This window comes from Lolium rigidum, chromosome 5, assembly GCF_022539505.1.
Source record: "Lolium rigidum isolate FL_2022 chromosome 5, APGP_CSIRO_Lrig_0.1, whole genome shotgun sequence".
Lineage (NCBI taxonomy): Eukaryota > Viridiplantae > Streptophyta > Magnoliopsida > Poales > Poaceae > Lolium > Lolium rigidum.
This window is the reverse complement of record NC_061512.1, coordinates 177150165-177163365: the sequence shown is the minus strand read 5'-3', so window position 1 is coordinate 177163365 and position 13201 is coordinate 177150165. Positions and strand designations below refer to the sequence as shown.

At 47.2% G+C, this 13201-nt stretch overlaps 1 protein-coding gene across 1 annotated transcript; it reads left to right on the top strand.

Moving 5' to 3' along the window:
• The first annotated feature begins 5007 nt into the window (after positions 1 to 5007).
• Positions 5008 to 7053, top strand: LOC124656754. Its single transcript, XM_047195443.1, has 3 exons — positions 5008 to 5316; positions 5753 to 6510; positions 6600 to 7053. The coding sequence occupies exons 1-3, from the start codon at positions 5008 to 5010 to the stop codon at positions 7051 to 7053; spliced, it is 1521 nt and encodes a 506-aa protein (XP_047051399.1).
• The last annotated feature ends 6148 nt before the right edge of the window (positions 7054 to 13201 follow it).

Below are 13201 nucleotides of genomic sequence, written 5' to 3'. Positions count from 1 at the left end.
GCACAGTGGACGACGTACTTCAAGGCCAAGTACGACGTCGAGATGCACGGCACCGACGGGCTCGTCGGCGGCCCCAACAGACTGGAACAAGGACGGCCGCGCCCGTTCAGGGCGTTCGGGCGCACCCTCGAGAACGTCATCCGCGGCATCCGCAACGGCGCTCCGCGGGCTGGAGATGCCGTCGTCGCCGCCGCCGTCTCCTCAATGGCAGCCGAGGAGGACGACGTACTCGTCCTCCTCGCACTCTTCTTCCTCGGGACCGGCGCGATCGACGCCGTCCTCGTCGTACCGGTCGGCGCCCTACACCGTCCCCAAACGGGAGGTCAAGGAGGAGCCGGCGACGCCCGTCAACACAAGGCGTGGCGGCGGCGGCGGCGGGCGGCGGCAAGGGAGGCGCGGCGGCGCCCTCCTCATCCCGAAGCCGGAGGTGAAGGAGGAGCCGGAGGAAGCGTCGCGGCGGCGGCCGCCGGCGGAGTACGAGCGGCGCAGCGGCTCATCGCCGGCAGCCGACGACCCCGAGGACCGCCCGGGGCTGCGGGCGGCGTTCATGGCGTCCATGGACGACAAGGACGCTCGGAGGGGCGACCCGGACGCGGCGATCGCCATGTCCATCCTCGACTCCGGCAAGCCGGCTGGTGGACCTCACCGACGACGGCGAGGCAGGACCAAGCGGCTTGGTGAAGGACGAGCCCGTGGACGAGCCCGTCGACGAGCGCGGCAAGCAGGAGGTCGTCACCGACGAGATGTACAACTTCCAGCAGTACTACGACGCCTCCGGCCGCCTCCGGCCGCCGCAAGCGGTTCTAGATTAGGTTTAGTTTTAAAGTTAGTCAAATTTCGTTCGAATCTATGTAAATTTGGACGAATCTAATCGAATCTAGTTAAGTTTAAAATTTGCGAAATTTTGTTTGGGGGACGCGACTGGGAAGCGACGTCCCCCAAACGCGGCACGAACGAAACACGTCCCCCAAACGCTCAATCCGGCGCGGTTTGGGGGACGGTTTGGGGGACGCGACTGGAGATGCTCTAAGTTTGCTTGTTGTGGAGTATTCCTGTCAAGTTCTGTGAACATGGGAATCGGACATTTGTATCTAATACACATGCACAAATAGTACTGACATGAGAATTAAGCCTTGAACTGGCAGACAGATTTACATGTAACAATCAAAGGAACTTACTCCCACCGAAGGTGACCAACAAGCATCCAGTCGTCGTCCTTGTCTTCATAAGTAAGGACATACTCCTGGTCTTTGAGGCAATCAGCCTTGCCATTGATAAGCCTGTCCTTGGCTGATGGTTTACGCACTACGCTCCAATCCAAAAGAAAGATGTTGTGAACTTTGAATTATTTGGTAGTTCGCCTACTACTGGATACTCGTCTATAGTATTTGATGACCTAGTCTTCTTATTCAGGTCTGAAGAGGAATAGTACAAACAATCGAAGTCTTGCAACCACATGGAAATACAATATTTCTTATGTCATGTTTCTTCATGACTAATCAGACCCAAGCTGTGCAAATGATTCCACTCTTCCTCTATATTATAATAAGCATTGCTTTTCAGATGATTGAGAAAAATCTAACATGCGTTGAAAGCTAGAAGAAAACCTTCAACTAGAGCAACACTGTTCAACTGTATTTGCCTCAAAGGCTAAATCCATAAAATATGATAACTTCAGGAAGGGGTGTGTAACTTTATACGCATGATAGAGCAAAAATGCATACATCACATAAATAGGTGTAAAATGGATTTACAGATAAATTCAGAAACTGAAAGATCTCATAAGACATCAGAAATTCCGGTCGCAAAAATTGTAGATAACAGATGCACTAAGCATGATTTGTTGTCTTCTATAAAATGGATTTACCTCCCAGATTAGTGTAAACATAAACATATGAATAAATAGGTGAGCGCAAGCACACAACATGGCAGGAACAATCTTTGTTCTTTCATGCTTGACACAAAGGAAATGGCAGCAACAGTCTATTGCTGAATGTAGCCTAGGATCTCACTCCCTCCTCTCACCTCACGCGAGGTAGAAGAGGATATTCAGAGAAAGATTCAGTACCGGCATAGTGTTTGCCGTGGCGGGAGACGTGCAGGAGATAGCCCAGGTGCTGCGCCGGACGCCATATTCGTGGCTCCCGTCGCCGCCGGCCGGTAGCACCTCGCCGGGGTGCTAGGGCGTTGAACATGGCCGGCCGCGGTGGCCGTCGCCGGGAGACACCGTCGAGCAGCCTTGCTCCTCCCCAGAGGACAATAGGAGCACCCGTCGAGCTCTGGCCTTCCCTTACCTCGGAACGCTCACTCCGGTCTGTCGGCTCGGTCGCCACGGGTCGCTCTCCGTAGCAGGAAGAGGAGAAGGGCACCGGCAGTGGCCCGCGCCTTCCTCGTTGTCGAGGTGCTCCTGGACCCCGCCGCCCCCCCTCCGGTCAACGGCAGGGTGCAGCAGCAGTCGGCCACGTCCACGTCCATGTCGAGGATGACCCGGACGCCGACCGCGGCGCAGACGGCGGAGTCGGGATGGGAATGAGGATGGAGAGGCCGAGATCCTCCGCGGCGATGGTGAGGATGGAGGCCGAGGAGCCGTTGTCCACCATCGTGGCGCCGGAGTTGGGATGGACATAGCGGCGGCGGCGGCGGAACCTCTCTCGTCGTGGAAGAACGAACAGGAATGAGGAATCCCACCCACAGCTGCTCTGGTCGACAGCTAATGGGGCTGGACCAATCTACTAGGCTGGGCCCGTCAATTGGGCCGGCCCATCGATGTTTTTTTTTACTGAGGTGCGAAAATTGTGAGAGGTATGTAACATACCTCTCTAGTTTTTAACTGTGGTATGAATTTTTTTGGACCATTGGATGGACGAAAATTAATGGCTATTATTCATTTAGGGGTACCACAAAATAACCCTTTTTGTTCAGCCAAGGTGTACTACGAAGTGGCCGGTGGGACGCCCGTCATGAACGGCACCGACCCGGCGGCTGATTTGGTAGAATTTGAGCAGATCGCTGGGCTTAACACCGTGCACCACGGCGACACTTCTGTTCAGACTTTGAATCCCGCTTCCGCAAGCTCGAGTCCTTAGGCACGGCCACCACAGCAACCCGATGGCCCCGACTGCGGCCACCCCTGCTAGTTAGAACACGGAAGAACGTGTCTCCGTGCCGAGTGGTCCGTGTCGATCCAGGCAGCAGCACCATCACGCGCTCGCAGCTGCTCAGCACCCGCACGTTAGGAATATGCAGCAGCTTCGCCCCGCCTGCCGTGTCGCCCACCATCTTCTTGCCATAGCAAAAAAAAAGGAGCAAATCCACGAGGCCAGCCCCTCCAACTGCTCCAATAGCGCGTTGGCAACGGAGGAGGCGAAAGCAGGGGGAAGGGAACAGTGGCGGACCCAGAACAACAAAAACCCGGTGTCACTCTTTGAGACACACATATTTCTTACCTAGATTTAGGGGTGTCACACACTAGAAATAGACAAAATTTAACAAGAAAAACCAATTCAACCCGGTGTCATGTGACACCTGCTAGCATAACCTAGGTCCGCCCCTGGAAGGGAAGGTCCACACAGGACTTGTAGCGGCCGCGGCGGTGCACTGGCCGGTGGTGGAGTGGAGCACGTGGGAGGGCTACCATACTCCTTGGGAAGAAAAAGACGCCGAGCTCCTCGGTGCCTCTAGCGACCTCGGGAGGAACAGGAGGCCTTGTCACGCCGGTGAGGGAGAGGATGGGAGAGGTGGGAGTAGGGGAGATCAGACGGTTGGTTCCGAACCTGATGTAGTCCTGCGAGGGGGACACAGCGCCCTCGCGCACGGAGAAGGAAGCCATGGCACGTCGGCAGTACATGAGCTGCTCGTGCGGCAGCACCCATCCGCCATGGCCAGGCTCCAGGTTCGCAATTGAGGGGAGGGGAGAGGGCCTGGGCACCACCAGCAGGAGGAAGCACAGAACACGGAAGAAGAAGGGGGTAAAATAGAAGAGGAGTGCGATTGGGTCTTGTGCCACCGCTTTGACTGAGATGACCAAAATAAAGGAAAGGACAGGACGCTGCAAACCAGTATCCAGCTATAGGTACACCACCAAATGACCAAGACAATGAATGAAACAACGAAGTAAAAGAGAAGAGCATCCAAACTACACATGTGGCCCCATTGCATCAACCCCCACCTCCTCCAAAAATTACAGAGCGCACCCAAACTACACACAGAGAAAATTTAGCAAGAGTTTAACCACTCAAACTGTAGACGTGTAACCACCAGGTTAATCCAAAAAAAAGTTCAAAATTCTGAGAAAAATGATGTTTGTTAAGGTTTAATATAGTAGTTATATGCATCTCGTCTCCAGCTCACGAAGTGCAAAACCTAGACATATTGCAATGCCTCTTAGCTAAATTCGAACATGTGTAGAGTACATTTTTAGGTTCAGTATAGTTCAGAAATGTTAAATTTTGACCTCAAACAACCTTCGTATAATGGAGGGACTAATAAAAACATATTTGATCGGGATTTTAAAAGTCTGATCCTAAAGCATCCTAGGACAAAGGTTGTTAAGTATGCTGATAGAACTTGTTTATGCCATCCGTGCAAAAAAAATGTTTGACGGCTTCTCTAGGACTCTAGGTTCTCTGCCACAGACCCTGTAATTCCACACACTATTCACCTCCATGTGGAACCCACAAGAGCGGACCAATGGGAAACACGCGACTACCTCGGCTCAGATTCCCCAGGTTCACGGTGGATCCCACTGTCATCCAAATGAGCTTTCCCTCCCAACTGGCCCCGCACTGCAGTGGGACACACATGTCAGTGGCAGCAAACAGAAAGCCTCGATAAATATCCCGCATAACGAGGCGACAAGTCGTAATATAAAATTTCCCGCGAAGAGGAGAGGAGACCCCGGATCGCCGGCGCAGTAGCAGCACTATAGTAATGCCGGAGAGGGGAGACCGGAGAAGGCTGGTGAGCTGACCTTAGCAAGAGATAGGGGGCGAAGGGCGTGGCGGCATGATGGGGCCGCAGCGGGATCTCGAGCGGGACCGGCGGCGGACGCTGCTGCTGGTGAGCCTGGCGTCCATCATGGAGCGCGCCGACGAGGCGCTGCTGCCGGCGGTGTACCGCGAGATCGGCGCCGCCCTGCACGCCGACCCCACGTGGCTCGGCGCCCTCACGCTGTGCCGCTCCATCGTGCAGGCCGCGTGCTACCCGCTCGCCGCCTACGCCGCCGCGCGCCACAACCGCGCGCACGTCATCGCCGTGGGGGCCTTCCTCTGGGCCGCCGCCACCTTCCTCGTCGGCATCTCCGATACCTTCGCCCAGGTCTGATCCTTGCTTCGTGCACCCACCCACCATCCCTTCCCGCAGTTTGCTCTTTGATGCTGCTTCTGCAGTTCGATGCATGTGGAGTCAGTTGGGGATTTAATTTGCAGATCTGCTGTGCTTTTGAGAGGTTTAAATTACTGTCCAGATTCAGATTGCACTCCTTTAAACTGAATTTTGACAGAGAGATAATAATATATTTGAGTAGTTTGATCCTGCAAGCTTCAATATGTACTGTACTTGATTTTGTAATCCTCCAAGCTTATAATGTTTCTGATTTTCTGAGTATGACAACAACCACAAGTTCTGAAATAGCGACAGCAACCACAAGTTCGTCAGTTATGATCTTCACTGTTCGTCTTGCTAATTGTCTGATCTATTACCTCAAATATAAACTTTTTACAAAGAGTGTTCACACCTACACTTTGCATCCCAGGTAGCAATCTCGAGGGGACTGAATGGCATCGGCCTCGCGCTCGTAGTGCCATCGATCCAGTCACTGGTCGCCGACTCCAGCGACGACGGCACGCGCGGCTCGGCTTTCGGCTGGCTGCAGCTCGCCAGCTGCATTGGGCTCATCTCCGGCGGCTTCGTCGGCCTGCTGCTGGCGCAAACCACAGTCCTCGGGATCGCTGGCTGGCGCATCGCCTTCCACCTCGTGGCGGTCATCAGCGTCGCAGTGGGCGCCCTCAACTGGTTCTTCTCCGTGGACCCCCATTTCCACACGGACGACGCCGCGGCTGCCGGACCAGGCGGCGACGAGCAGCCCAGCGCACGGCGGGTGGTGGAGGAGATGATCGCGGAGGCCAAGTTCGTGGTGCGGATCCCGACGTTCCAGATCTTCGTGGCGCAGGGCGTCAGCGGCTCGTTCCCGTGGTCGGCGCTCTCCTTCGCGTCCATGTGGCTGGAGCTCATCGGGTTCAGCCACCGGGGCACCGCCGTGCTCATGACCATCTTCTGGGTCTCGAACTCCCTGGGCGGCCTCATCGGTGGCAATATGGGCGACGCCCTCGCCCGGCGGTACCCGGACGCCGGTAGGATTGTCCTGTCGCAGATCAGCGCAGGCTCGGCAGTGCCCCTGGCCGCCGTGCTGCTCCTGGGGCTCCCATACGATCCGTCTAGCGGCGTCATCCACGGCGTCGTCCTATTCGTCATGGGCGTTTGCATCTCCTGGAACGGCCCCGCTACAAACTTGTAAGCCTCGCCGGCCGCCGTACATCCATAAGCATTTCTTTCAACATAGGTATATCATGGAGAGTGAAAAAAACTGGAGCAATTTGCAGCCCAATCTTCGCGGAGATCGTGCCGGAGAAATCAAGGACGAGCATCTACGCGCTGGACAGGTCGTTCGAGACGGTGCTGTCGTCGTTCGCGCCTCCGATCGTCGGCATCCTGGCGCAGCGCGTGTACGGGTACAGGCCGGGCGACAAGGGGCTGGACCCCCGGCTGGACCGGGAGAACGCCGCGTCGCTGGCCAAGGCGCTATACACGGCCATCGCGATACCCTTCACGGTCTGCACCGCCATATACTCCTTCCTCTACTGCAGCTATCCCCGGGACAGAGACCGAGCCCGGATGCAGTCGCTGGCGGAGTCGGAGCTGCAGATGGAGCACGATGGTTTTCGCCTGGAGGACGGCCATGTAGACGGGGGATCCGTGGCTGACGACAGTTTCAAGGAGTCTGCGGAGGCTGAGAAGGATACCGCAAAACTGTTATCAGATGTTGAGAAAAGCTAGCAGATGATTTTGATTTTGATCAAATCCAAAATGTACTAGGGTAATTTAACTATTTGAGAAAGATGGAGTATGTCCTACTCTATGTATCTCGTTACAAAAACTGTACACCATATAGATGTATCAGTTAACAAATATGTCTTGATAAATTTTTCTGATTCCTGAATATAGATGTATCTAGTTAACAAACACATCTAGATATACATTAAACTAATTTGAATCTATGATTGTGTTGATAGTGTGTGCATCATGATGTAATATTGACAGTGTGTGCATCATGTAGTACTTGGTATAAGCTATGATTGTGATCTCTTGTAGATTATGAAGTTAACTATTACTATGATAGTACTGATGCGATCTATTCCCCCTTTCATAGCCTGACGGTGATAGTGTGCATGCTATGTTAGTACTCGGTATAATTGCAATGGTCTATTATGCACTCTAAGGTTACTTAAATATGAACACCGAATGTTGTGGAGCTTGTTAACTCCGGCTTGAGGGAGCTCTTGTAGCTCTACACAATGAATGGTGTTTGTCATCCAACAAGAGAGTGTAGAGAAAGTAGTATTTGTTTATTCAATTATGTGATCAATGTTGAGAGTGTCCACTAGTGAAAGTATGATCCCTAGGCCTTGTTTCTAAGCATTAAAACACCGTTTCCAACAAGTTCTGTTACATGTTTACTTGCTGCCATCTTTATTTCAGATTGCTATTACCACTCATATTCATCCATATCACTTGCATCTTACTATCTCTTCGCCGAACTAGTGCACCTATACATCTGACAAGTGTATTAGGTGTGTTGGGGACACAAGACACTTCTTGTATCGTAATTGCAGGGTTGCTTGAGAGGGATATCTTTGACCTCTACCTCCCTGAGTTCGATAAACCTTGGGTGATTCACTTAAGAAAAACTTGTTGTTGTTCTACAAACCTCTGCTCTTGGAGGCCCAACACTGTCTACAGGAATAGAAGCGTGCGTAGACATCAAGCTATTTTTTGGCGCCGTTGCCGGGGAGGTAAGGTAAAAGGTATTCACATCCTCCGACTACTAAGCTATTTCCTAGCATTGTTGCCGTTGTGTGAGTGCTCGAAGCTATTTCCTTTAGATCCTGCAATTGCATCTTTTTGTTTCTTGTTCACTTGTTAGGCATAATGGAAAATAACAGTGAGCTTTTTATTCTATTTCCTGAGTTAAGATATAAATTGTGTGATGCGAAAATTAAAATCCTATGGAACCTTATTTTCATGCTAGTAGTAATGTTATTAGTATGAACACCATTGTTGATAATGCTATGGAAGAATTTAAGCTTGGGGAAGCTGGTTTTGATGAGCATGATATTTTTAGTCCCCCAAGCATGGAGGAGAAAATTTACTTTGATGATACTTTACCTCCTATATATGATGATTACAATGATGACTATCACCCACCTACTATTGAGGAGAAAATTAATTATGATTATACTATGCCTCCTATATTTGATGATTATGGTGATAATGATAGCTACCTTGTTGAATTTGCTCCCACTACAATTAATAAAAATGACTATGCTTATGTGGAGAGTAATGATACTTTTATGCATGTGAATAAGAATGCTTTATGTGATAGTTATATTGTTGAGTTTGTTCATGATGCCATTGAAAGTTATTATGAGAGAGGGAAACATGGCTATATGCATCTTAATAATATTAAGTTTCCCCTCTTTATGTTAAGAATCTTGAAGTTACTCGTGTTTTATCTTCCTATGCTTGTCACTTTGCTCCTCATGAATTTATTTGTGTACAAGATTCCTATGCATAGGAAGTGGGTTAGGCTTAAATTTGTTTCACACTTGCTTTTCGATGCTCTCTTTGCTTCAACTCTTATTTTTGCGAGTGCATCATTAAAATTGTTGGGCCCATCTTAATGGCTATAAAGAAAGCACTTCTTGGGAGATAACCCATGTTTTTATTTTGCTACTGTTTTATTGTGTCTTGGAAGTTGTTACTACTGTAGCAACCTCTCCTTATCTTTATTTTATTGCATTATTGTGCCAAGTAAAGTCTTTGATAGTAATGTTGATACTAGATTTGGATTGCTGCGCAAAAACAGATTTCTTACTGTCACGAATTTGAGTAGGATTCTCTGTAGGTAACTCGGAAAAATCTGCCAATTTACGTGTGTGATCCTCAGATATGTACGCAATTTTCATTCAATTTGAGCATTTTCATCTGAGCAAGTTAAGTGCCCTAGAAAAAGTCATCTTTACGGACTGTTCGGTTTTGACAGATTCTGCCTTTTATCTCGCATTGTCTGTTTTGCTATGTTTGATGGACTTCTTTGTTCCATTAACTTTCAGTAGCTTTGTGCAATGTCCAGAAGTGTTAAGAATGATTATGTCACCTCTGAACATGTGAATTTTTGATTATGCACTAACCCTCTAATGAGTTTGTTTTGAGTTTGGTGTGGAGGAAGTTTTCAAGGATCAAGAGAGGAGGATGATACAATATGATCAAGAAGAGTGAAAAGTATAAGCTTGGGGATGCCCCCGTGGTTCATCCATGAATATTTCAAGAATACTCAAGCATCTAAGCTTGGGGATGCCCAAGGCATCCCCTTCTTCATCGACAACTTATCAGGTCACCTCTAGTGAAACTATATTTTTATTCCGTCACATCTATTGTACTTTATTTGGAGCGTCTATGTGCTTTTATTTTCGTTGTTATTTTCATTCTCTGAATAAATTCATGCTTGTGTGGGAGAGAGACACGCTCCGCTCGTTCATATGAACACTGGTGTTCTTAGCTTTACTTTTAATGTTCATGGCGAAGGTTGAAATCTGCTTCGTTCATTGTTATATGGTTGGAAACAGAAAATGCTTCATGTGGTAATTGGTATAATGTCTTGAATAATTTGATACTTGGCAATTGTTGTGCTCATATAGATCATGTTTAAGCTCTTGCATCATGTACTTTGCACCCATTAATGAAGAACTACATAGAGCTTGTTAAAATTTGGTTTGCATGATTGGTCTCTACAGTCTAGATATTTTCTGGTTAAGGTGTTTGAACAACAAGGAGACGATGTAAAGTCTTATAATGCTTGCAATATGTTCATATGTAAGCTTTGCTGCACCGTTTTATACTTGAGTTTGCTTCAAACAACCTTGGTAGCCTAACCTTGTATTGAGAGGAATTCTTCTCGTGCATCCAAATCCTTGAGCCAAAACCATTTATGTCCACCATACCTACCTACTACATGGTATTTCTCTGCCATTCCAAAGTACATTACTTGAGTGCTACCTTTAAAATTCTATTCTTTTCCTTTACAATATATAGCTCATGGGAAAATAGCCTTAAAAACTATTGTGGTGAATAATATGTAGCTATGTATCTTATTTCTTATAAGTTGCTTGTTAAGCGGTAACCATGTTTCTGGGGACGCCACCAACTATTACACCTTTGTTGAATATCATGTGAGTTGCTATGCATGTTCGTCTTGTCTGAAGTAAGGGTGATTTATCATGATCAAATGGTTTGAGTATGCATATTGTTAGAGAAGAACATTGGGCCGCTAACTAAAGCCATGAATCATGGTGGAAGTTTCGGTTTGGACAATCAATCCTCAATCTCTTATGAGAATATTATTCGTTGTTGAATGCTTATGCATTAAAGAGGAGTCCATTATCTCGTTGTCTATGTTGTCCCGGTATGGATGTCTAAGTTGAGAATAATCAAAAAGCGAGAAATCCAATGCGAACTTTCTCCTTAGACCTTTGTACGAGGCGGCATAGAGGTACCCCTTTGTGACACTTGGTTGAAACATATGTTATGCAATGATAATCCATGTTAATCCAAGCTAATTAGGACAAGGTGCGAGCACTATTGGTAATCTATGCATGAGGCTTGCAACTTATAAGATGTCTTATACATAACACATATGATTTATTACTACCGTTGACAAAATTGTTTCTATGTTTTAAAAATGAAAAGCTCTAGCACAAAAATAGTAATCCATGCTTCCCTCTGCGAAGGGCCTATCTTCTACTTTATTGTTGAGTCGGTTTACCTACTTCTTTCTATCTTAGAAGCAAACACTTGTGTGAACTGCGTGCATTGATTCTTACATGTTCACCTATTGCACTTGTTATAATACTTTGTGTTGACAATTATCCATGAGATAAACATGTTGAAGTTGAAAGCAACTGCTGAAACTTATATCTTCCTTTGTGTTGCTTCAATGCCTTTACTTTGAATTTATTGCTTTATGAGTTAACTCTTATGCAAGACTTATTGATGCTTGTCTTGAAAGTACTATTCATGAAAAGTCTTTGCTATATGATTCAGTTGTTTAAGTCATTGTCTTTACCATTGCTTTGAATCACTTCATTCATCTCATATGCTTTACAATAGTATTGATCAAGATTATGATAGCATGTCACTTAAGAAATTATCTTTGTTATCGTTTACCTACTCGAGGGCGAGTAGGAACTAAGCTTAGGGATGCTGATACGTCTCCAACGTATCTATAATTTCTTATGTTCCATGCTACTTTTATGATGATACACATATGTTTTATACACACTTTACATCATTTATATGCATTTTCCGGAACTAACCTATTGACGAGATGCCGAAGAGCCAGTTGCTGTTTTCTGCTGTTTTTGATTTCAGAAATCCTACACAGGAAATATTCTCGGAATCAGATGAAATCAACGCCCAATATCTTATTTTTCCCGGAAGCTTCCAGAGCCCCGAAGAGGAGCTAGAGAGGAGCCAGGGGGGCCCACCCCACAAGGCGGCGCGGCCAAGGGGGGCCCCCCCTATGGTGTGGCTGCACCAGGACTCCCCCGAGGCTGCCCTTCCACCTACTTAAAGCCTCCGTCGCGAAAACCCTAAAAGAATAAGCCACGATACGAGAAAAGTTCCAGAGCCGCCGCCATCGCGAAGCCAAGATTCGGGGGACAGAAGTCTCTTTTCCGGCGCGCCGCCGGGACGGGGAAGTGCCCCCGGAAGGCATCTCCATCGACACCACCGCCATCTTCATCACCGCTGATGTCTCCTATGATGAGGAGGGAGTAGTTCTCCCCCGAGGCTAAGGGCTGTACCATAGCTATGTGGTTCATCTCTCTCTCCCATGTGATCTTTATGTGATCATGAGCTTTGTGATCTAGTTGAATATCATCTATGTGCTAAAAGTAGTCTATTCCTCCTCCATGATGTAATGTTGACAGTGTGTGCATCATGTAGTACTTGGTATAAGCTATGATTGTGATCCCTTGTAGATTATGAAGTTAACTATTACTATGATAGTACTGATGCGATCTATTCCCCCTTTCATAGCCTGACGGTGACAGTGTGCATGCTATGTTAGTACTCGGTATAATTGCAATGGTCTATTATGCACTCTAATGTTACTTAAATATGAACACCGAATGTTGTGGAGCTTGATAACTCCGGCTTGAGGGAGCTCTTGTAGCCCTACACAATGAATGGTGTTTGTCATCCAACAAGAGAGTGTAGAGAGAGTAGTATTTGTTTATTCAGTTATGTGATCAATTGTAATATCCCAGGTAATGGGGTTACAAAAATAGAGGAATCAGATGTGTGCATTGCATTCATGCATAGAAAATCTGGGGAATTTTCGCGCTTTAAAGTAAAACAGATCACAAGATATCGAAGTTTCACTTGACCTTGGTGGAATTGAAGTAGCTCATCAAGTCAAGCGCTACAAACCTCAAGGTGACTTTGCTAAAACCTTGTTTTGGGTAGAGATAAGTTGATCTAAGGGGTTAGATCAAATGGAATTAAACTCAACACAAGAACTTGTTAATCAAGGATCAACTACTTGATCTTATTAAAGATCACAACATGATATTCCTTGCCATAACATATGAACATATATTCAATTGTAAATCAAGCAACAATAAAATGAAGAAACCATTCTTCACTTATCTTTTCCATGTCCTAAGACTAATCTATGATCCTACCATGAACCCATGGTAATCATTCCACTTCAACATTGGAATTATAACAAGGAGATCCACTCAAGAGGTATATATTCTTCTCTATTCCAAATAGCTTTACTTCAAACATAAAGGGGTGAGAGTCCTATTTTATTTAGGGAAGCAAGGATAAACATTGAGGCAAACTTTGGATATAAATATCCATT

What these genes read in the sequence shown, in the direction of transcription:
- LOC124656754 (XM_047195443.1), top strand. Translation starts at nt 5,008, where the DNA reads ATGGGGCCGCAGCGGGATCTCGAGCGGGACCGGCGGCGGACGCTGCTG. An exon ending in TCTCCGATACCTTCGCCCAG is followed by an intron (nt 5,317 to 5,752) that starts GTCTGATCCTTG and finishes TTTGCATCCCAG; the next exon opens with GTAGCAATCTCGAGGGGACT. An exon ending in AACGGCCCCGCTACAAACTT is followed by an intron (nt 6,511 to 6,599) that starts GTAAGCCTCGCC and finishes AGCAATTTGCAG; the next exon opens with CCCAATCTTCGCGGAGATCG.